Below are 24365 nucleotides of genomic sequence, written 5' to 3' on the forward strand. Positions count from 1 at the left end.
AAATGTCTATTTATAAGACAACTATTCAAAGCAGTGCTCGGAGCACATGCGTAATAATCATATCACAACATTCACAGCTGTTGTACCGTAAACTGCATTGAAGTGCTCGAAGCGAGTCCTCTAGATGACCAGGACGGCCGGATTATAAGTCCATTTCAACCGCGTGGGGTTCACTAACCGAACCCAAAAAAAAAAAAAAAAAAAATGCCCTTTTTGGTTCTTCTCTGATCACCGTACCAGTTAGGAGTCCGCGTAATTGCGCAGAGCGGAGTGTGCCCTCCCGACGCAGACGCCCGGTGTTGCTGTGTTTTACATCGGGGAGACACACACACACACACACACACTCTTTATTATAAGGGAGGAGTTGAAACCAAGATGTCCAATGGCTGTTTGATGCGTCACCGCTCCCCAGTTTATCGAAAAACAAATTCATCCTCGGGTGTTATATGCAAGTAAAAAGTACAGGTAGTAGTAGTACATCGAGGAGCGGAAGTACAACCTACGCATTTGGAGAGAAGGGGGGGGAAAAAAAACAACGGCATTTTCGCTGCGTTACGTTGCTTCTCCTTGGACGTTATCCGCTGCTGTTTTTTAGTCTGCTATATTGAATCATATATGAAACAGTAGGTGGGTTCAGACTTGCTTAAGTATTTATGTCTTCGGATAATAAAACATTTAAATTTGCCGTATTATTTAAATCTCTTTCTTTTTCTGCAGTGCGCCAAATCTAATCTCTTCCACGTGAGGCGCATCAGATAAATTGAAAATAAAACGGAGTAATTTGGGGAGTTTTTGTTGCGCAAAATATTTTTGCGTTTTATGAATGGGTTTTGGCTTATGTGCACGTTTTTGGTTTTTGAAGTCGTTTATTGATAAAAACGATCATGACTTAGTTTATCAAGTAAACTTTTCACTGTTGGTTAAATTTATTAGACAGCCTTGTGAGGCACCAGTCTCATTTCTGAACTACGAAGAAGTTACGGCGCTGTTAATATTCAGCGTTGTGATTATATTTGACACATTAATTATCGTGGCTGTGATGCGCCAGGGAGTTTATCTCTCAGGCTCGTGTGTTAACCCGCAAGGTGGAGAAGGCGTGTTTGTTTTGCTGTTACCGCGCGGGAACAGCGTGTACTGTGATGCGCAGTAATTCCACGCGGCAGTATCTTTAGCCAATTAATTGTATTGTAATAACAAAACAAAAAAAATTTAACAGTTACAATCTTAACACATTTTATTTCTTACATTTCTTAAATATTAAAAGTGTACTAACTTATTAATTATACTATATAATGCAATGTTTTATTCTGTGTATCTGACATAGGAGGGAAGCATGTGTAAAAGAGTGAACGCGTCGGTCTATAATTATTTTATAATTGAAAAATACTTGTTATATTGAAATTATTATTTTCACAAATGGCGGTAATCCAAATGAATTATTAAAAGGAAGGGAATGTTCTACATTGGCATTCTACAACCTGTTATTGGTAATGATAAATATATTTATTACCTTCAACAACAGGACGATAATAATAGCAGCAACAAAACGGTAATAGCAAAAAACAAAAACAAAACACAGTGTTTTAAAAGATAAGAAAACCAAATAAAAAAAACAGTAATTGCTAATAATTCTAAAAAATTAAGATGGTTGACCATTTTATTTAAGTCCCATGTTGTCTCAGTGTGTTGTTTTTTTAGGTAGAGCAATGTTAGTCTGATACAAACAGGGATTCACAATAAAGAGATCTTGTCTCCACACCCTCTGTGGCTCTCATCATTGCACTGGCACTCTGTCTCTCAAGGCACAGTGTATGCTTTGAAGAGGACTTCAAAAAGATAATGCTGCACAGATCAGATAAGGAACACAAAGGCATTTACACTCATCTCTGCTCTATTCAGAACTGCATACGACCAGACATTATGAGGGCAAACTGCCACTCGTTAGCTCTGACTCTCACTGCATGGATGCGGCTGAGCGGGAGGTGGCGTGCGGCGGAAGGGTCCTGATAGATAGGTGACTCCGATTATCATCACATCCTGTCATGGACACGCTGCCAGTAGCTTCTCGACAGGCCCCAGTGATCATTTCGCATAGTTACCGGCCAGAAAAGTGGAGTAGCGTCTTTTGTTTTTCATAAATCTAATTTTGGGACATGATAGAGGTCTGTATAAAGGCTCATTCTGAAATTAAATAATAAGATGAGGTCTGTATTTTAGTTGTTTAGGTCACATTTAGGTCCGATTAAAGTTCACAACCCAAAAATGATATTCTTACTGATTTATTTCCGGAAGATATGGAGTATATTATTGAAGATTGAGAGGAGCAGTGAGAGGTAGCTAAAAGCCTCTTCCCCTCTCAGGCTTTGATAGTCTTTTCCCTCCCTCTCTCCCACTGTCTGCGGCCCAGCAGGTACTTGCCTTTTATTGAAACCAGACTAGCCTCACTTTCCAGGCGATCCGGCTCCAGGTCAGATACCTCCAACTCCAGTTGCACCTCTCGAGTTGGTGCGCCAGCCTTTTGCCATCCGCATGCGTGATAGAAGGGGGGATTTTCATTGAGATTATCACCTCTTAATCTAAAGCATGTGGCTGCACAGATCTCACAGTAACTCAACCTGCCTAGTAGTCCCAAGACTCCAGCAGTTGTCAGGTCTGGCCTAAGACAATCCAATCTTCTTACCCGTATCTTTACCATGACAACATTGCAAGCTTTGTTGCTTCATTCACCCTCCCGCTAGGCTATTGGAGACACTGCAGTGTGATATATGGGGTTATGATTCCAGGACAGGCCTGCTTCTGACCTAGCAAAATGGATGCATGATTGTGTAAATCAATACAATGACTTCTGCTTCCCCTAATTTTGCACGAGCATGTGACCCTGTTTTGAAGGCTTCTTTGTTTCCAGAGCATGCCTCTACACTTATTCATTTTTTTCTCCTCCATTTTTCTTTTTCCTTTCTTCTAGCAAGACTGATCGTCCTGTTAACATGGCCGGGCTTAGGGTCAATGGTACTGTTCTGATGGCGGAATTCGCCCTTTGATGACACCGCTCTTTCTTTGAGTCATTTGAGATGATGTTCGACTGATTGTAGCAGATCTCATTAAATGTATGTTAGCCTATTTCATCCTCAAGGCTTTATGGACTGTTTCTAAACGTAAGTTAGTTACACAGTATAGTGTATGAATTTAACCAACACATAGGTGTTCATATACAAATAAGCATAATCTGTGCAATACACGAGTCTTTCATTGTACGTACAAAACAATATGTAGCCTCAAGCATTTAATAAAAGATAATAATATTTTGAAAAAGTGAGTCTCCAGGATTAAAAATGAAAAACCAATGCTCTACAAATATTATTTATGGGCTCATTTTCTACATTTTATAAACAAAAGGTTTTACAGTAACATTTATGCAGGCTGTATTTAAGTTTCAATATTCTGGGATACCTCATGACTATTAACAAAATAGGCAGCACCATTATATATGTATAGCATTTAGCTGAGTTTAAGCTGGATCAAGACCTTTATGACCAGCAATCTTCTAAGCGGCAATATAATTATGAATGACGTTTTATTATTTTAATAATCCCGTTACAGAAGAACAAATAAGGCCTGCCGTGGGCTTTTTCATTAAATTTCTGGGGTCATTTAGAATGTAAGAAAAAGAATCTCAAGCCACATCCCATACAAAGGGAGTTTACCAGCTAGTTCCCAAGCTAATATGCAGATTAGTCAAAGTGGACTTAATAGGATGACATGTTTCTACATAAATCAGATTAAAAGCAGCGACACTTCAGACATGTGACACAAATACTGGCTCCCAGACTGTGTGAAATAATATTTTTTTAATCTCATGGGATAGCCACTCACTCTGACACATTTTCTATAATTTTATTCGTCATAAAATGAAATTGTCATTGGGATTTTTAATAATGAAACATTATTATTCCAAGCAATATGGTGTCTCTGTAGGAGGCCAGTTCATTTTTGGGCCCAGAGCCTCACTGAGGTCCCCCTTTTGGATTGGTTCCATTCATTTGTTTAATTCTGCACTGTGTATAAGCAGCGTCCTTTGGAGAAGTCAAGAAGCTGAACCACATAGCCAGAGGCTCTCAGAGACCCTCTAGTGATCAACTCAACAGGCTCTATTCTCTATGAACCATATCAATATCAATATCATAGGCACACACGGAAAACACTAAACTTATCAACACGATGGAAATTTTGAGAAAACAGAGCTGGAGAAAAGTGTAAATTATGAACCGTAATTGATTGTCTCAGATTCATTTGGCCCTTCACCCCCTCCCCTCTGCAATATGGTACGCTTGTCAGCCTTCGTGATAAATTACATGCATGTATTTGCATGAATTTAACATGAATACTTCAGTTTTGTTTGCCAAGATAACGACTCAGAAAATGTAGTTTTCCGCACAAAAAGGAAAATACAGGCTTACGTAGTCTTCAGTGCCCTTTTTTTCCTGCACAGGTTATGCAGTTGGCAGTTAGGTGCAGTGAAAGAGCTGGTGCAGTGCTTTCCACTGGTTTTATGAGCACACAGTTTAGCCTCGTATTTGGTTGTAAATGACGATGCTAAACATTGTGCGCACGTTTTTTCAACGTGCTTTTTCCTGTGTTTTTATTTGCAGATTGGTAGGGCTGAGACTGCTCTTAAAGAATCGACTAGTTTGTTTGTAAACATGCAGTTCTTTTTCATTTTCTTTCATTCATCACAGAAAACTGTGTCTGTGACATCCATCTCGTCTGGCGTAAAAGGCACCCTTTCAGCAGCAGTGTGATTAATCTTAATGTCGGCGAGATGTGTACCACCTAAAGGTGGGCGCTGTAATCATCTGCCTGCTGACCCCATGATACTCTTCTAGAATCCTCTTTGCAGTCCATGTGGATTATAAGTAATTTCAAATCTCAGATTAATTGAGCACAGTTCTCTCCCACACGTCATGTGATCTGAGAGCGGGAGTACATCTAAGCTCAAGACAAAGAACATGGAAGAATTGGCGACATATTTTAGGTTTAGGGCTGCAAGTAATCAAATGCTGCTGGTGAGGCCTGTGATGAAATTAGGCAATGTTGCCTAAATAAGGGATGAAGGGTTCATAATTGCCAGTCCTACAGATCTGAGGTGCTGGGTGCCAACTGTCAGAGCAGGGCTAATGATGACAAATGTCTCTCTATGCAGATTGCTGCAGCAGCATGGGTGTGCAGCTGAGAAAGAACAAGAAAAGAAAAATGCAGAGGGCCTAATATGAAAAAGCTTGTGTGCACATATTTTAATGACCTACATGGAAACAAACCTCCCTAAGTGATGGGCTGACTTTGAAAGAACTCAAGCTTGATACTGTTTAGAGCTACTATAAAATGGAGGAGTCCCCTACAGTACCTGTGACTGATATTAATAGTCATTAGTCTCTGTGACTATGAAGACTCGTTGCTACCTGCTCCTTTACCTGACACAGTGAACACAAAAATAGAGACTACAATCAACTTAAATTTGCTTGCAAGCTTGCCAAGATGATTAACAATAAAAAAAATATATATAATTTTGACCAAGTTAGTGCTATATTTAGCCAAACCATCCATCAGCTCTGTAAGAGAGGACACGTACAGTAAGTATGAATCAGCACTGTCCTTGTATGTAGTTTTCCTCAATAGCTTTTCTTTAGTTGATTCTTTGCTCATCATCGTGCAAGATGGCCAAGTATAGTAAAATGTGAAACGACTTGTTACCCTGGAGATCGTGTAGAAAATAACAGGCTGCTCCTGGTTAATGTAGCTAAACGGTTGTTGGTTAACATGTCTTTAAAAACATTTCTGTGTCTTAAAAGTGTGCTTGATTTTTTTTTTTTTTTTAAACCACCTTTGCATCAGGGAGCCATAAATCTGATTTCACTTACTGTGACGTAAGGCTCATGCTAATAAAAGAGCAAACCCAAAGTGTTGCGTGGCCAGATTTCCCCAATTTGTTGCATGAATGGCTTTTGAAAGGGGTCCCTCTTTGTACAAAGGGAGTCTCGTCTTTGTTTGGTTTCGCCCCATCTGTGTCATCTGGTGGTCTGTGCAAGAGGGTGGTGTCTTGGGGTGCTCCCCAGCGGCGTTGCCAGTTGTTTTATGGACTCGGCGGAGTGGTGCTGGGAGTTCATAAGTTGGCTGGCCCATTGTGTGCTGAGCCCAGCTGACACGTGTGAATTGACTCCAGCATATTGACAGATCATTTCCATTAATGAATCGGAGGAGTCTGCCTTGTTTCACTCTGTGATTTATGCCCTTGCTCCCATCATTCTCTGAGCTCAGGGTTAACTAACGACCCCCTGAATGACTCGACCACAAATAGCTGCATGAAGGGACTTTGCTTTGTTCAGTAGTTTTATGCATGGATGCATATACTTTAAGTGATATTTATGTGTTCTATATCTTATATTTTAAGTCGAATCAAGTGAATTTTTGTAAATGGCCCAAAATCACAGGTTTGTCTCAAGGGTTATAATTTGTACAACATATGTCATTCCCTATCCTTAGACTCTCTTAGAATAATCTGAGAGTTTTTCATCTGATTTTTACATCTAATATAATAGCATTTTGGTCAAAGTATGAAGCATTTTTATCTAGAAATAATTTCTGAAGGAAATTCTGCACATTAAAACTGCCCATTAGGAATAAGTGAGTGATGTGCAGTTAGGTTATTAACAAGCCACCCTAGACAACTAAGTTTAAATTTCTCAAAGAACTGTCTGTTTTCTTTTGGGGATGGGTGGGCTGTTTCTTGATTTGATATTGAGCTGCTTTTGTCTGTAACCGCTGGTGTCTCATCAGCTCGACCCTGATCCACCATGGCGACCATCCAGCTTGTTCAAAGCAACAGCCACACGCTGCTCATAGCGCTGGCCTCAGTCTGGCCTGTCACCCCCACCACTGCTGCCACATGGAAGGCACATTTGCTCGCCACCATTTTATACCGCTGTCACCCGCCCTTCAAGAGCGAGGGGAGAGAGGGGAGGTGAAAAGGAAAGGAGGGAAAGAGGGAGGCTCACCCTGAGCGGATGCTAGACAAAGATGGCAGCAGAGACATTTTGTCTACTTTCATTAGTTCTGGTGGTGGTGAGCTGTGCTGAATATTAGCCTGTTACTGGCAAAGCCAAACATCGTGGGGCACAGACGGAGAGCATGTCACAATCAAATCTACCCTACCTCATTTCCATCTTCCTCACTTAAAAAGTGGGACATATGGGGCAGGATGCCAATTGCTTATTTTATACGGTAATTAAAATTCTGCAAACCGTGTTATGTAGTAGGTGTGTCTCAACCGTGACAAAGTTTATCACAAATTTACATATATATTCCCAATAAGGTAAAATATTTTGAGATCCTCACTAAAGACTACAAAGGCTTATGTGCTATACGTCATTAAGAAATGAAGTATATTAACTTTACTGGCCCTCATTCATGTGTAATAGGTTTGTTGTGACAGTGTCACATTCAGCTAAACTCAGAACCGTCTGAATCAGTGCTGTCATTTCCTTGAGTATCTTCTATCTGGTATCTGTCAGCTTAAATTGGAACCCTACCTAAACCCATCCACACACTGTATGGATCTGTGTCTGTGTGTGTGTGTGTGTGTGTGTGTGTGTGTGTGTGTGTGTGTGTGTGTGTGTGTGTGTGTGTGAGATTGTGAAGCGGGTGTCTTTGCGTTAATGCATGTGAATGAAGGACAGCTGGGTGTGCGATATGTTTGCACATGCTTGTGATGAACTTGATCGTTAGAGTGTTTTCTGTTGTTTATGAACATCATGACATATTCACCCACTCCAAAACGCCTTTTTGGAGCTCTGCCAAAACACAGATGCTTCATCTGGTTTCTTATTTTGCATCTGATTCTTTTGTTTACCTAAATAACAACATTCACACAGCAAGTCTCTGATTGGTGCCCCTGTGTGTGGGGAGATGTATCCGAATGTTGTTCTGTCCTGCTGGGCTTTCATCTGTTGGACTCATTATAGTAGTCATCTCACTGGACTCCATTAGAGAAGCTCAGGAGACAGGCTCACCATGAAAGAGTCATGATGGACTAAGAAGTGCTGATGTGCAGGTTCCTGCCTCCAGGCTTTCACCTGCTCAGGAACAGCCCCGAGGCAAAAAGAATGAGGCCGTTCAGACCAGCCAATGAAAGATTGAAGAGCTAAAGTCAGAATTTCTTGGTGTTGCTTACCATGAACTAGGGGCCTGGATTTGATGGTAAAACAAAAAGAAAAATTTAACTAATTGGTAGGTTAATATTCAGAATTTCTTTCTAATGATTGAAAACTCACAAGTAAAAAAAAAAAGTGGATGAAAGCACCAAAAAAGATCGATAAAGTTCTGCCGTTCTACCCTGTTAAATTTCAAACGATTTTATTAGTGTGCCAGTTCTGTGGTCTTGGCAGGCCTTGGGAGGTGTCTGAACGGGGAGTGCAGTGGCAGGGTGAGAGCATGTCGGCTGTTGACACCATCTAACGAAGGGAGGATTAGGAGTTTACAGAGGCAGTAATATGATAGGTCAAAAAGAGGAGGCACTCCTCCACAGCACTTGGCTCTGTAATGAATGATTGACTGGAAAAGGAGAAGCTGCCAGTCGCTGGCTGAGTGCTCATCTTGACGCCTGCCGCACCGCTCCACAGCTCTCCTTGATCACGTTTCACTGCTCCCTTCTCATCTAAGGCACCAGTCTGCAGGGAAAAGCTGCTTTTCCCTCTTATTTTTCTCCCTAATTTACACATTTAAGACATTTTTGTTTGCTTATTTGCAATTCCTTTTTTTGTCAGTGAGCCTCTCTCTATCAGTCCTACTCCCAGCCCTGAAATCAGCTCCCCAACACACACACACACACACACACACACACACACACACACACACACACACACACACACACACACACACACTCCCTCACTTACAACCTTCCCTTTCTCTTCTGTTTGCCTTGAGGCAATGAACTAATTTCAGGTTCCATAATTGCGGTTTGTCGTACACCTGTCTGCTATTAATTCTCCCCTGTCTCTCATTCTCTCTCTTAATGAGATATTATTGTAATTATTGTCATTATGCTATTTTCTGTAATGACCTTGATTGATGTTGTTGTTATGGCACTATTTATTCCCTATAATTAGTGTAAATGTGTTGAGAACAGGCACTGATAGTCTTAGACTGTGGTTATGAGTCAACTCGGCCCCTCATTCACTCATCAGCTGACTCTCAGAGTTCCCGCTTAGAGCGGAGTTTGAGTTGGAGAAGAGAGCTGAGCAGCCTGGTCACCACTGAATAGGGCCCTGCTTGTAGCCATTTTAAGACCATTACAACAGTGAAAGGCTACACAATGGCCAGTGCTGGGCTTTGTTTCAGCCTGTCACTTGCACCCTGTGAAAATCAAATAGCGCTTTGCCTTAAAAGAGAAGGTGAAAAAGGTTTTACCTATCCTCCCATTTTTGGAAAATCTGGTTGTGTTTTGAAAAGGGAAAAAAGTTTTCAGCAACTTGATTTTGAATGTTATTGTTGAAGAGGCAAACTGCTGGAAGGAATGCTAAAGAAAATCTCAGCTGAATGAATGATGTTGAGTTTTTTCTTCTTAGCGGCTCTCAATCCAATTAGGAGTTTAATAAGGGTCATACATAGGGACTTCACGCTGCAGGTTGGTTTCTTTTGGGTTCTTTTAGGGAGTAGGATGAGGCTAAAGTTGGGATAGGGCCTGACTGAAGGCTGGTCTCTTTAATGTGTAGTGAGGGGTCTTGTGCCCTGGTGAGTCATTGAAACTGTCTGGGGAGCACAGATGATCTTTTCCGTTATTCTGAAGGCGTAGTCGGGAGATAATCTGACACTCTGGTTAGAGTGATTTCTTAGGTGGTAACAATTACCTGATCTCTCACACGCCTCTGCTTCCCCCTCTCACATACTCCACTTGTGTTGTCTCGTTTGCCTTGAATTTTGCCGAGGATTTACTTCTATATAAAAGAAACACATATTCGCTGATAAAATACTCCATTCGGGTCAAAATCGTGCAGTTCTTTTCCTAGTTGTCAGTTTGTTAATTTGTATCCTTCATTTTCAGTATCTTACCTGGAAAGCTGTAACACCTCTTGGAAATTGTAATGTGAGCTTTATAGGGGCCATAGCAGATTTTAATCTCTCCCCGTGAGAGGGAAAGTGGGTAGGAGGGCCCTAGAAGTGGACTCATCCAGCCTTTGTGGGTTTGTTCACATGCTGTGGAGCTTTGAGTATCTGACAGCCGTTTAACTCCACACGACCTGGTTCTCAAGTGCCATCGTTTGGGCGCTCTTGAGTCCTGTTAGGGACCATAATTACAATTCATGTACTATATGCGCTTCTTTGAAGAAGAATTGAGAAAGCAAAGAGGGGTGTGGAGAGCTTTAGAGAACCCCAGCAATACTGGCCCTTCATCAGTGTGGAAACACAATCAGAGACTTTCAGTAAACCGCGTGAATACTGTGGCCTGTATTGTCAAGCTAAGCAACAGCGTAGTTTTATGCAATATACAGATCCACAGAATGATAAATGATTGGGTTATAGAATGGCAAATGGTTTAAAATGCGAATACAAGTGAACATTTTCTTTTATTTACAAATATGCGGGGACAGGTTTCTTAAAATACAAGGGGAAATATACATTTTACGTGACACATTTTATAAAATTGCCATTCTTTTAAAAAGGGCAAACAACTTTTGAATTAAAGTATGAGTGAAGTGGAGCACATTCAATGACTTTCAAAGAGAAAGAGAAGAAAGGGTGAGCATAATGCCTAATAGGTGCTTTAGTAATTTCTGAGTTTTCATAGCTTAATCCGTTCTGAAAAGCTCAGGAGAAGAAAGGCTGTAAATGGCCCTCAGTATTAATTTGATGTGACTTCTGTACAATAAGGGCTGTGGATCCCAGAGGCCCATTTTCAAGCTTACCTCCTTTCATCATCCTCAGCCCTTGGAACTTTTGCCTAAATGTTTCATGAAACCAAGGCTGTAAGCCTCTTTGGTATTCTGTCTTTATAACGCCTGGTTTAAGACTATTATTACACAGTGTTCAAGGCAGAGGAACACATACAAACAGTGAAGCTGCCTCTCCATTGTGTGAAACTCAAATTGATTTGGTACAATTGGGAGAGCACTTGTATTAAAACACACATATTCTATGGCTCATTTCCCCCCTTTCATTTTGGGGTTTTGCAAATGCAAATGAGGGTTGGTTTCCCTCCTTCTTTTTACAAATAAGTATTCTTACTGGTTTTCTGAGTATATCAACTCATTTTTAAAGCAGATCAAATAATGTGTCTGTTGTAATTTATATTTATCATGGATTTCCTCAGAAGAGCATTTGTGTGACAAAAACAAGACCGTATCACTCAGATAAAAGTAAAATTAAAATGAAGTTTTGCACTGTTGTTGTCAGCATGTGCAGACTTTCCTCAGTCTCCCTACCCCCCATATGCCTCTGTAAAACAACAATTTTGTGAACTCCGGTACCTCTTTGGGAATCATAAAAGTCCTTATTTTGGTTTTCTTTTCCTGCAGAGAGATAAAGCAGACAAAAGATTCAGTTTGTGAATCTGTGAAATCCTGTGATGCTATACCTCAGGAAAGTACAGGCTGTATCTCACAGCTTTCTCTGCTGTGGATGCTTCGTAATGCATCCTCTCCCATTAGAAAAATAATTTCAGGGATTTAGATACATGTTCATTGTTTTGTAATTTCAAGAAACAAAGAGTCTACTTTCTTTTTTGAGGGTCTTTTGTTTATACTGAAGAGGGGGAAACTAGCGAGGGACACACTGGGTGGGTCAGTGACCCTAGAGAAAACAGCTTGCATTAATATGGTCTAATCCAGTGTAATTAGTCAAATTACAGCACGCCAAGCAGCTTGTCAGGGGCTGTCAGCTTTGGCAGGCACACAAGATGGCCTGGAGTCCCACTGGACAGCAGAGAGACCTCAAAAGCTGCGCAAAGCCGCCCTACTGCACTTACTTTTATTCCTCTCGGTCAAATAGAGTAGTCTCCTCCATCTTTCTTTCCTGACCAATATGGGGAGGGCTCTTTTGCTATGCTACCGTGTTTTCGTCTTTTCTGAGTTGTCTCCCGTACCCCCTGGCTGCTGGCTTGGCTTCCTGCCTGCCTGCTAAGGTGGATCAAAATGATATGAGGATTCATAGCACGGGCTACAGAAAGTCAGAGTAATTATATCAGTGCTGCACTCCTCCTACGCAATTTTATGAAAGGGAGTCAGGTGCACGCTAACTAGTGCTGCTAAGAACCATAGACACGGTTAAGACACTTCCTCATGTCGTAGGATTAGCATTGGTAAAAAGATTTAAACTATATAATTACATGAGGATAAAGTACAAATTATCAAGTGCACTCAACAGACAGATTATCATCCCCTGCAAACCCCATTCAGCCCCAAGGGGTGAGCCTAGATCACAAAAGGCCCTCATTAGCATAAATTTACAAGTCTTCTCGTTCAGAGAAGCCGATAAGAACCTATTCCACCTTTGCTTTGGCCCTGAATGGCTTGTTGTGCTTTGGCAATGACAGATAAGTCAGGGTAATTCCTCTTTATGCCTGAAAAATGATGCTCCAGATTCTGGCTGCATCCCGAAGGTGTCACCCACGATAATCCTCAAAGAGGGTCCAGCAGAAAGGGGGCTGTGTGTTTTCCAGATGATATACTGCGAATGACAGATAGAATTATATGAAGGAGGACAAATCTGTACCATATTATTAAGCAATTCCCAGCGAATAACAGGGATAAAAGGATAATGGATGAGGGTGTCGTTATTACCTTGGTGCTGAGGGAAGCGTCAAAGCAAAGGTAGAGAGACAAGATTAATTGAGGACGAGTGAGGCGCTCATTGCTCATCAGGCCCTCTCGTCTAACCACTTGCTCTTTCTGTCCCTCTCCTCCTCTGTCTCTACGCCTCTCCATCCTTGTCTTGTTCCTTCTCTTCTTCTCTGTCTTGCTCTGAGCTTCTGTCCCTCCCGCACACCACCACAACAAAAAAAAGGGAAAAAGTGGGATTTAAAGCGATCAGCCTGGCACTCGCAGTGGCAGCCGGAGGAAGCCGGTACCCAGGCCAGGAAGATTTCAGTCATCTTAAGGCTGACAAGTCCCTGAAAAAGCCCCATTAGGAAAAGCTTGCTGAAAAGACCCCATACCAAATGACTGCATTCCTTCTCTCAAGCTCCTTAGTGAAGGCATCCTCAAGCTGTTTATCTGGATGATGTGCTCACTAAGTGTGTTCACGTATGTGTGTGGATGTAGCAGTGAGTGGGTCAGCACTTCAGCATGTTCATACGTATTTTTAAATGTCTGTTCTGCCCCTTTCTTTGTTTGTTTTCTCCCTGGATAAAATTTACTTGCAAGACATAATCAAGTTTCCACTTACAGGGGTGGGCCAAAACAATTTACATGTAATGGAAAAAGACTTGAATTCTGATGTAACTTAATCACCATTAGTAACACTGCTACAAAGGTGCATCATATTAGCTTGAATGCTAATTTGCACCATTTGTCAGCTTCAAAAGATTTGTGAAATCTGTACATTGATATCTAAATTTTTCAAAAACACAGCGACAACTAACAGAGCCCCAAAGAGGCCAAATAATCTGATCCCAAACTGTAGGTGGTTGGTTTATGAAAAGCTAAATTAGTTAAATTATTTAATACATTGAGTGGCGCACTGTCATCACAACACATGCCAAACATTAGCAAACTCCACTGGCAAATAGGAGCAATGTATGTTGAAATTTAAAGTGATCATGTAGAGATAGGATCCACATAAGTGCGATTTCAGTGATGAGCTCAAATTTCTAGTGTTTCTTCCAAGTAGTTGTAACAATATATTTTATACCCGCTGTATTTTCTCTATTTCTCGTAAAAGGTTACTGCCTATAACGCAATATTCTATAGCTGTGTAGGGTAAAGGTGTGAACAGAAAGAAAAGACGGTTGTGTGTGAATATGTGACTAATTTGGCCTTGTTATTATAATTACATATAGATCATAAGATAACGCGATCAAATATGTATTTTCCTACTGTGCTTGTATAAACAACATTGTGGACATCAGCAAGGTCATAACGGAAATACATTTTATTTTGGATTGTTGCTTCTCAGAAGCCTTCTGCTGGCACTCGTAGCTCAGTAACATTTTTTTTTTTTTTTTTTTTTTTTTAAACTTTGCATTTCTCGAGGCTTTATATTATAACATAGACAGATGCTTAAAGAGCCTTGACTCTTTAAGAAGAAACTGCATACTAGGAAAACGGCTCCTCCCACCTGTCCTACCACGGCAGTGTTGAAGACAGCACTGCAGGGCCTGCTAATGTGCATGAAATACCATCCCTGACACAAATGTTATTGACAAACTTGGCTGGACATTTGGGGCAGTGAACTGCCAGCATATTTAATGCATATTCATCTCCTTTATCCCACTGGTCTTGCCAGAGCACTCGAGCTGTGTCATCTTGCCACACTCCAGCTACCACCCAAATGTATAGTGACACTGATTATGCAAATCTGTATCTTGTTTTCCCCCAATACCTGCATTAGGAGCTTTCTACTTTATTGAAGTTGAGATATGGGTCTCTCAGAGAGGAACCAAGTGGAACGGTGATTTTTTTATAATCTGGGGGAATCTTTCACATTTTTGTATTTTTACACTTCATAACAGTTGTCACATTAAGGGGGGATCAGATGAGAAACATGCTTTGAAGCGTAGGCATACATTATAAATCTTTGCAGGATGTAAAAGTGATTTAAGTTAAAATAAAGTGCGGATCTGGGCACACCATGGTCATACAACTAAGATTTCTCTTTCCGTGACTTAATAATGTGAAATATCCCAGCATTAGTTTAATTTCACAGAGTAGAGAACGCCTGAATCATTTGTAGAAAGAACAATATTTGCACTCAGTTTATTCCCACTTTTTTGCTGTCAGTTCAACCAGAATAACAGGGACATTTTCTGAAAAGAGAAATTAGATTATTTATGAAATAAATGTATAAAATTCATTCAGCACAGATAAATAAAATAAAACATATTTTTTGTAATTTGGATGAACAAACCCTTTAAGTTATTTTTTACTAATTGTGTTAAACTTCCTAGCTTAGACTTTGCCTGTTATATGTTCAACTTTCTAACATGTTTAGATATATATATGTGTGTATATATCTAGATATACGTGTATATGTGTGTGTGTTTGTGTTTGTGTGTGTGTGTGTGTGTGTGTGTGTGGAGTGTGTATATATATATATATATATATAATGTGTGTGTGTGTGTGTGTGTGTGTGTGTGTGTGGAGTGTATATATATATATATGTGTGTGTGTGTGTGTGTGTGAGTTTATATATATGTGTGTTATCTTTATTTATTTTTTGACCCAGCCATGTTGTCTGTGGCTGATGATGCTCTCCTACTTAGCTGAGAGTTGCTCTCTGCTCTTGCTGTTACCAGGCTTTATGCTTTCTCCTTGCCTTCTCTGACTGCTCAGCCTCTTCACAGATTTGGCCCATATTGCCTGGGGTCAGCCACTGAGTACACTATATACGCAGTGTGTGCTGATCCTCCAAATTGCCATGTGTGAAATCCATCCCACTTGCTCCTAGGGGAGTACTCATATCGCTCAAAATGAAACTGCCTCCGTATCCTTACCCCTTATTCTTCCACCTCACTGTTTCCTATAGTTGCCTGGGACCATGCAGTTGTGAGGCTTTATAGTGGAAGCCTATTAGACAAATCTGAAAAGAATGCAGCGGAGGTTCCGTGATACCAGGTTGTCAGAGTGCTCCACAGACTCATATAAATATATCAGTCATGCTGGCTTGGAGGTCTCACTGAATTATATTAGTTTTATACCTATTTTGGTATAGATGCAGTGGAGGGGGATTGCATTGTTCCATATTGGAGAAAATTGCGTCAGATTTTAGATTTTTTGTTGTTGTTATATTTATGAATAATATCTGTCAGAGTGTCTAAGTCAATTAGGTATTTGGAAGTCAGAAAAGATTAGAATCTATTTCCGTGCATGAAGTGGCCTCTTATCGCTTTTGAGTATGATGTGCTCCATTTGCACATCTACACATTATTATATATTAGTTTCAGCCTAAACACTGGTGTCACCTGTGCCTCTCCTCATCTCATCTGTCACAATATTTTTCTGCTTTCTGCCTGTGATGTTCTACAGGCAGAATGCAGCCTGCCCTCTGTCAAATCAAGGAAAGAAGAAAAGGCAAATAAAGGAAAGAGGGAGACATTAAATTGCATTATGGCTATTATGCCGGAGAGGTATATCTCCCTGCAGCTGGCAGAGCAGCGCATGCGCCTGTGGCTCCTAATGAGCCTGCGTGAAGGGACCTGTGTGGAAACAAAAGGCTGCGCTTGTCGGCCATGCCAGACCCCTCCACCCGCCCCCTAGTTGCTCCCCCAGCCCTGAGCGTGACAGACCAAGAGCAGAGCGCCGGTCCCTTCCTGGTGGCGTGATTAGATTGGGGCCGAAGTCTCCAGCTGGCAGGCCTGTCTGTGACTGGAGGCGGCCGTCCCCAGCGCTTGTCACTGGCTGACACCTCTGACAGGCAGGGGACAGCTTCAGCAGACAGGTTCATTAAATGGCATTTTTTACAGCTGGGCCTCCAAAAATGAGGGCTGGGCTTTGTCAAATCTCCAAGTCTACAGGGGCCCCTGTGTATTGGTTTAGACCAAAGCTTTGTTGTTATGACAAATTTTTTGATCTGGGCTGTTTGAAATCAGCTCTTTTTTCTCCTCTTTAGCCCCTCTTTTGTTGACAGCCAGCCCTTTGGCCTGTACTTTGTCACGGCAGCAAAATTTCCCTTTAGCTGGGGAACAAGAAACAGCAGGTGCTAAAATATTATAATGACGACAGTCTATTCAGAGATACCGTATTATAACTGATTTCAGATATTTTTCAGTTCTTAAGAACTTACAGTGCAGTGTCTGCTTAACAAGCCTGTGTAAACTGCATTTTAATCTGTCTTTCCAGCATATAACAGATGGAGAATTGAGACTATGAAAATGACAAAACATACTCTAGACATCCAAATAACTTAATATCTACTGAAATAACAGCCCACTAGTGCCTTGATTGAGTACGCGGTTGTAGCCCTCCCATGATGCATATCTGTACAACTTGTCTTTCAGCACTGCACGCAGAAGACTACTTCCATAACATCTGGCTGCAGAGCAGGAGGGAGATAAAAGCTACCCTGCCTCCTAGTGAGCCGCCGCTGGCCCTCAACAGTCTGCCTGCAGCTCCATAGCCATCCGTCCATCTCACCTCCCTTCCTCTGTATCCCCCCTCCAGTCAGCACACTGCCTCCTCTGGGCCATGCTGTCGCTATGACAACTGTTTGAGTTGGGGGTTGCAGAGGTGTCAAGCAGGGGCATTACTGGGAGGAGAGCATCAGAGATGCTGTGCTGCACATCCAGCATCCACCTCCACCTAATCCAATTTTAATTGAGCTCCTGAGATTTTGGATGTGGCACGGAGGTCGGGCATGAGCTATTCCAGGGAGAAATTAAGGCGGGCTGACTCGCACTGCACTCTTCTAGCCTGTCACTATTTTAAATGAGCATTAGCATCAGACCTAACCCAGCTGAACATCTCACTCTGCTCCCCTCCCTCCTTGCCTACTCCTATGTGTGATTATAACCTGGGGAGTTGATGAGGTTGCTCCCTGGCTTGTACTGTTGGACAAAATTGTTCAGTCAGAGGGAAGTGAGATGCGGGGGGGGGGGGCGGCACCATTCTCACCTGTCAGAACAACTATCTTAGTTTTCTGTGTGTTGACCTGCAGTCCCAGTGGCGCTGCATACACTAAAGAACCTTTGTCTGCTCGCTCCTCTCCTTGGCATGATGGTTTTTATCGATTGTTTGTGCCACTGACCAAGGGGGTCATTTTTTCGACTACTTGCCTTTTCTCTTTTGTTATAGACCAACTGAAAAAGTGTGAAACACTCAAAGAGAATCTGTAGAATGCTTCATAGTGGCTCGAAAAGTGCCCAGAGACATGCTGTAATGTCTCAGGGATGTTTTGTCGTAATTGACAATAAGGACTGACTGAACTGATAATCGTGCAATACTGATTGCAATTTCAATAAAATTCATGGAATACTTATTAAGAATTGATTTTAGCAGCCTAATGGTTAGAGGAATTATCTCACGAGCATCAGGTTTAAAGCCCAGCTGGGATAAGTGAACTAGGGCAGTATTCCATGCCTCACCAACTATTCTTGTGATGCTCATAGACAGGACAGTTCACAAAAAATACAAAAAGTGAAACCGCTGTCAACATAACTCAAATAGTACAGCTGTAAACACATGCAGAATTTTACCGAGGTCATATTTTACTGTCCGTGGTCTGACAGTTGGATTGTTTTTCTGTCCATCTCACAACAAAGCAGTGGATCGGTTTAGTTTACAGCAATACTTTAGTTCATACAATTTCAACAATAATCGGAGACCTTGCCTCGTTTCACTTGTGACAGTGTACAGCCATACTAGTGCCATTGTATATAAAGAAATGTTACACAGTAATCTGAAAGCCTGTTGTAACACTTGACTTGTGGATGATGTTTTCTTTTATATATATATATATATATATATATATAATATACATATATGCAACTATAACATTAAAGCTGTCAAAATGGACAGAAGTCTATATCACGTGTAACATGATCTATGGTTTAAACAGCTATAATAACTGGAAGAGGTTTTTCCTCCATTCTTTCTGCCCTCCTAGGCCTTGGCATACACTGAGGGCCTACATGGGAAGTGGATGTTCAGTGAGATCCGGGCAGTCTTCTCCAGACGCTACCTCCTTCAGAATACAGGGATGGAGGTCTTCATGGCCAACAGAAGTAAGTTAAGTGCCAATTATGGCTTTTGAAATCCAAGGCTTTTTTTTCCTTTTCACCACCATTAAATAATGTCTCTCTGTTCACAGCATCGGTCATGTTCAACTTTCCTGACCAGGCCACAGTAAAGAAAGTGGTCTACAGTCTTCCTCGAGTGGGAGTAGGTACCAGCTATGGACTTCCACAAGCCAGGTGGGTCACAGTTGCCTAAAGAAAATCAACAGAATACTGTTAAATATTTCTAATATTGTAATTCCTTCACGGCTGTCGTTACCTCCCCTGTCTTGTGTGTTGGAGCGTCTTTGCAGCCTGGCCTGCAGCAGAGTCATTTGAAGTCCCATTGCTCCACTCATTGAAGTGGATGTGCAGTGACCCTGATTGAACTGACCCAATTCTCTGTGAGGAGACTCTATACAGCAGGGCGGTAGCCAGGCCACCGACCACAGAGAAAACCCCAGATTCCCTTTAGACTCTCAGAGTGCTAACAGGCCTATTTATACACTGTTACAAAACAAACGTATTTCCTTAGGTCTCTCGTTAAGTGCGTGGATTTAGAGCAAGCCAACCTGAATTAACACTTAAAGAATTACGTGTGTAACTGAAGAACTTGTAATTTCCACCTAGCCTTTATTTAATCTACCAGAAATAAAAAATTGTGCACCAGAGAATACCATCTATTGGATGCCACATGTATTCTCTTGTTTGCAGCTTGACATTTTGTGTATGCTCTTCATCTCAGTATGCTAACTATAAAACTGACATACAAGCCATAGAGCTGGTTATCAGACACTTACTGTTGTCATTCATCTTCCAGTTTACTGTGATGCAGCCAATCCTTTGAATTTAAACATAACCTCATATACCTTTTATGCTCTTTGGCTTTGAAATTTTAAAACTATAAGTTGAAAATGTCCATAACTTACACAACCTTCTGTTTTCTGATTTAATGTTTACATTTTTTTTTTTTTTTTTCCAGACGCATCTCCCTGGCCACCCCTCGACAGCTTTTCAAGTCCTCCAACATGACCCAGCGCTGGCAGAGAAGAGAGATCTCCAACTTTGAGTACCTCACGTTTCTCAACACTATCGCAGGTAAAGTCTCCTAAAGCTGTCTAATGCTGTGATTCCCAAGTGAAACTCGGTGCTTTTAGATTGGAAACAGCCGAAGGAATGGAAATAATGCATTCTCTTTTTCGCAGCCATCAGTTAAATTGATAGATTCTGATTTGTTTTCTTCCATATCAGGGAAAAATTTGCAACTAGTGAAAGTGTTAAGTTTTAATCTATTATCTATGCGAATCTCTTCACCATTAGAGCCTTATGACTTTAAGTTTAGCTATCATGATCAATAAACTTTATGTGTCAGTGGCCCTGGAAACACACTATAAGTGGCCTCAGGTATGTCACTTTTGTTTAAGAATCCATGCTATCCTTATGTGGTCCTGGACATAGTACACTTCACTGTTCATGGGAGAGTGTTGTTTGAAGCAAAGAGCAGTCACCGCAGATTTTGCCAGATAATTAGTGCCTCGCTTTGTGGGAGCGTACATGTGCGTCTGCAGAGTTGAGAGGTTCTGTTGTCGACTCTCTGATCTGAACTGCAACTAACAGGGAAGGCGAGAGCGACTGCACGCTACTCTGCTCTGAAAGGTGTCATCCTCTCTCTCGCTGCATATTCTTGCATATTTATATTTAGCTTGTGCTTGAGTACGATACATTATTGTCAGCTAATTAGATGTAAGGCAGACAGAAAAACATGCCCCAAATTCATTAAAAATCTCTAGTAATGACTTAGGCTGACAGGGATGTCAGAATTGTGTGGGGCGGCAGACAGGCGGGGGGTGAAGTGCTGGGAAGAGGTGTGAACGGGAAAGGGTCTTCTAATTAAACACTATTCCACTGTTATTAACATCCTGCCACCCCAACTCAGGCCTCAGCACCAGTAGGTCTAACCAACATCCCCGACTCATCCTCCACACTCCCGCCCGCTGCTTACTCTTCGCTGTGTAGCATTAACCTGGATAATTATGCTCTCTAGCTTCCCCAGGACCCTGGCTGCTCTGCAGAAGCCTTCCTGGTGACTAGCCTGTCAGACGTTATCACTTGCTCAGCTACATTTAGACTCTCTAATGCCAACCTGCTGCACTCCAGGAATAAGCAGAGATACACCTGCTGGATGGTTCAAGTTAATAATATTTTGTAGGTAATCATTAAAAACTTTATGGACAGGCTAGCACATTTCTGTTGAACAATCTTGTTTCAGTGTCTTTTTCAAATAATATTCTATACTAATGCATGATGTAATAAAACAGCTTTTATTATTCTGATCTATGTGTTGCCACCTCTTGATACGACTCTATTTGGAATGCTCTAACGTTTTTAAGGTGTTGGCCATTACATGATGGAGCGAGATGAAGGCAATGTGAGCACGCAATTGCTGATTTAAGATATTCTCGGTCTTTCTCTGACTGCTTCGTAAACATCAATTAATCATGAAAGTGCAACATTATTGATGTAAGAGTGTGCATTTCCTGCACTAGTGCCCCTGTTATGATGCAATAATGTGTAATAACTGACCTCCTGTTTAAAAAGTAATTCTTACAGTATGTCCTAGGAAGGCTCGGTAAATACTATTCAACATCAACACTGAAGAACAGGAAAAGGTATACAACTGTGAAATGTTTCCGGAAAAAAAACTCGATAACTTGTTTATTATATTAAGGAAGTACGTCATGGGAATGTGGTCAGAGCTCAAAATTATTAATTCTCCCTTTTACAGTTTAGTTTCATTTTTCTTAGTGGAAAAAAAAAATTATGCCTTTTTACTTTCAGCTTGCTTTGAGCCTACATTTTTAGCTTGGTTTATAGCCAGTCAAAACTCCAACAAAACCATCTATAGCAGCCTTATCCCAGTGCTGGATTACAACTGGCCGCCACCTGACCTCACAGCTGCATCAGTGTCATCTTCAAAGGAAGAGTAGAGCATCAACGACGGCATGGTACATCATCTTGGCTTTTCCCATGGACTTCCTATGCAACATAAAACCATAGCACTGAAGAAATTCACATCTGGCCAATCAGTGGCTCAGACTTGCTGTGACATTTAAGGCATTTGGAGTCATGGCCCTAAAAAGAATCTTTTTCTCTGTTATTGCATTCACTCCTCACAACTTATAGATACTTATTGTCTATTGATAAATAACACTTATCAGGCAAAGGCATGGGGGGCAACCGAAAACATTCTCAAATAGCTGAGAGAGCCTGCCATTAGTGTATGTGTTTCCCTGGAAGGCTCCTTATGAGACAGGAAGTGCCTCTGATTGAGGGCTGTGTGATTGGGGTCTTGTTGGAATGTTGCTTGCTGATCCTGCAAAGTAAATGAAGCCTCAAGTGTAACCTGCCCCGCTTTCAACCCCTTCTGTTTCTTTCCAAGCCTTCATCACTCACATATTTCTGTCTGCTCTGTGTGTCTAGGGAGGACATACAATGACCTGAACCAGTACCCTGTCTTTCCCTGGGTCCTCACCAACTACGACTCTGAGGAGCTGGACCTGACCTTGCCAGGGAACTTCAGAGATCTCTCAAAGGTACCGAGGCTTCTTGGCCACGCACCTCAGTATGACGGAGAGAAGGGGGGCAAGTTGGGGCAGCTGGCTCTGACAGCAGGGAATTTCCTTATTAAGAGTCAGACTGTAAAACAATATCATATTTAATGGCAAAGGAATCATGTGCAGAGTCTAAACTCATGAGGTGGAATGCAGAAAGTGGAAAATACTGATTGTAACATCCTGAAGTGTACTCAAATACCCTATGTAACTTTATTCCCCATTTATTTGGTACTGTATTGTCTCAGCACATAATTTTCACTGTCAACTTTGAATATAAGCTTAAAATGGGTTCCTTGTTTGTGCATTATAGAGGCTTATACATTTTTTATAACCATATGTGTTTTGTATAGTAGACACTACGGTAAAATGCTCATAGCTCTTTCAGCAAGGCAGCTTTACATGCTTCATGCAACCCAAGATTAATTTTAATGATCTGAAGAATGTTTGAGCCATGTGGTTTTTAATATCGCTATATTGCTTCATAATACGGCAAATGTATACAAAATCATCACACAAATAAGCAAACCGATGTCCAGAGCAACAAATTGTGTTTGAAAACAAACTTTTCAGTAGCAAATTTTTGATCTCCGCTTGCTGGGAATCAATAATTTAGACAACAGAAATGTGTTGACCAATAAACATAAGATAAAATACAAGATCATAACATCACGATAAACCATAATGACTTATCACCCAGCACGTTCATTAAGTGTTACCATTTAGTAATTCAAGTTTCTGCATTGATTAGACTTTTCTCAAGGTTGAACTGATGAGAGCAGGTCATAACTACAGTGCTGTAGTGAAAGTTGCTCTAAATGTGACAGGTCAAAAAGGCATCAAGCTGTGCTGTGGAGAGTCCTGCCAAATCACCGGAGCTCAGACACAATGACAAGAACTCCCCACAACCCTGGGAAATAAAGTTCAGTGTTATGTTTGCTCTGTCTTTGACTGAAGGGGAAAAGGCAACAGATCAGTCTACCACAAACGGCGACCTGGTTTACTGGTTTACCAACCCCCTTCTCTTTCTCTCTCTCTCTCTCTCTTGCACATGCACACTGCAGCTCACTGACCTGAAAACAGTCGCATTCCTGTCTGAGCTCTCTCTCTCGCTGACTTTATCGCTCCCTCATTCCTCTTTGTTTCCCTCAAAGAACCGACATTCTGACTAAGAGCCTCACTTTGCCTTGTCAGTTCTCAACATTTTGTATCAATTTTCAGCTTTTCGAGGCACGTGTGTGCTGTTTTCTGTAGTTGGAGAGGAGGAGAACTTTGAAACGAAGAAAAAGAAGTTACTGTGAAACAATCAAAGAATCATGGGCGAGTTATATAGAGTGTTGTGAACTTGAAAAAAGAGCTCCCACTGCGCTGGAGCAGTTCTTCACATTTCTGTGAACCCATAACATTTTGGACAGATCAGATTTGTGTCTACCCACCATCATCTCAGTACTTGTCTGCTTTTGTCGGCTCTGTCCTTTGGGGCGTCCAGGTGGGCTGCAAGAGCCACGGAATGTGTGTGTGTGTATGTGTGTGTGTGTGTGTATGCATGTGTGTGTGTTGTGAGGTGATCAGAGCTGAGCCATGTGCAGCCCTCCTGCCCCGAGGAGACATTTATGTATTGTAATGTATTCCAGTGACATCCTCCCATGCTGTTTACAGGGCTGAGCTGCCTTCATTAGCATGAGTTCACAGCCTGTGTCTCCTGACAGTTGTCCTTGGAACCCCAGGGCTCTTACCTCCAAAAGTTCACAGCTAGTGTAGCAGGGAGGGACAGAGCTCCCCACACTTCTCCTCTGTGCTTGGTCTGCCCTTTTGTTCAATTATGGATCAGAGGTAGCGGC

General features: G+C 41.5%; 1 protein-coding gene across 5 annotated transcripts in view; it reads left to right on the forward strand.

Moving 5' to 3' along the window:
- The window catches only part of nbeab (neurobeachin b), a 196115-nt gene that overhangs the window by 139551 nt on the left and 32199 nt on the right, over positions 1-24365 (forward strand). For all 5 annotated transcript variants that reach the window (XM_040130608.1, XM_040130604.1, XM_040130605.1 and 2 more), the window contains 4 exons: positions 18805-18922; positions 19009-19111; positions 19896-20011; positions 22394-22506. In XM_040130608.1, coding sequence (XP_039986542.1) covers positions 18805-18922; positions 19009-19111; positions 19896-20011; positions 22394-22506 — 450 coding nt within the window. The remainder of the gene's footprint in view (positions 1-18804; positions 18923-19008; positions 19112-19895; positions 20012-22393; positions 22507-24365) is intronic.

The sequence above is a fragment of the Xiphias gladius genome, chromosome 7, assembly GCF_016859285.1.
Source record: "Xiphias gladius isolate SHS-SW01 ecotype Sanya breed wild chromosome 7, ASM1685928v1, whole genome shotgun sequence".
In the NCBI taxonomy this organism is placed as follows: domain Eukaryota; kingdom Metazoa; phylum Chordata; class Actinopteri; order Istiophoriformes; family Xiphiidae; genus Xiphias; species Xiphias gladius.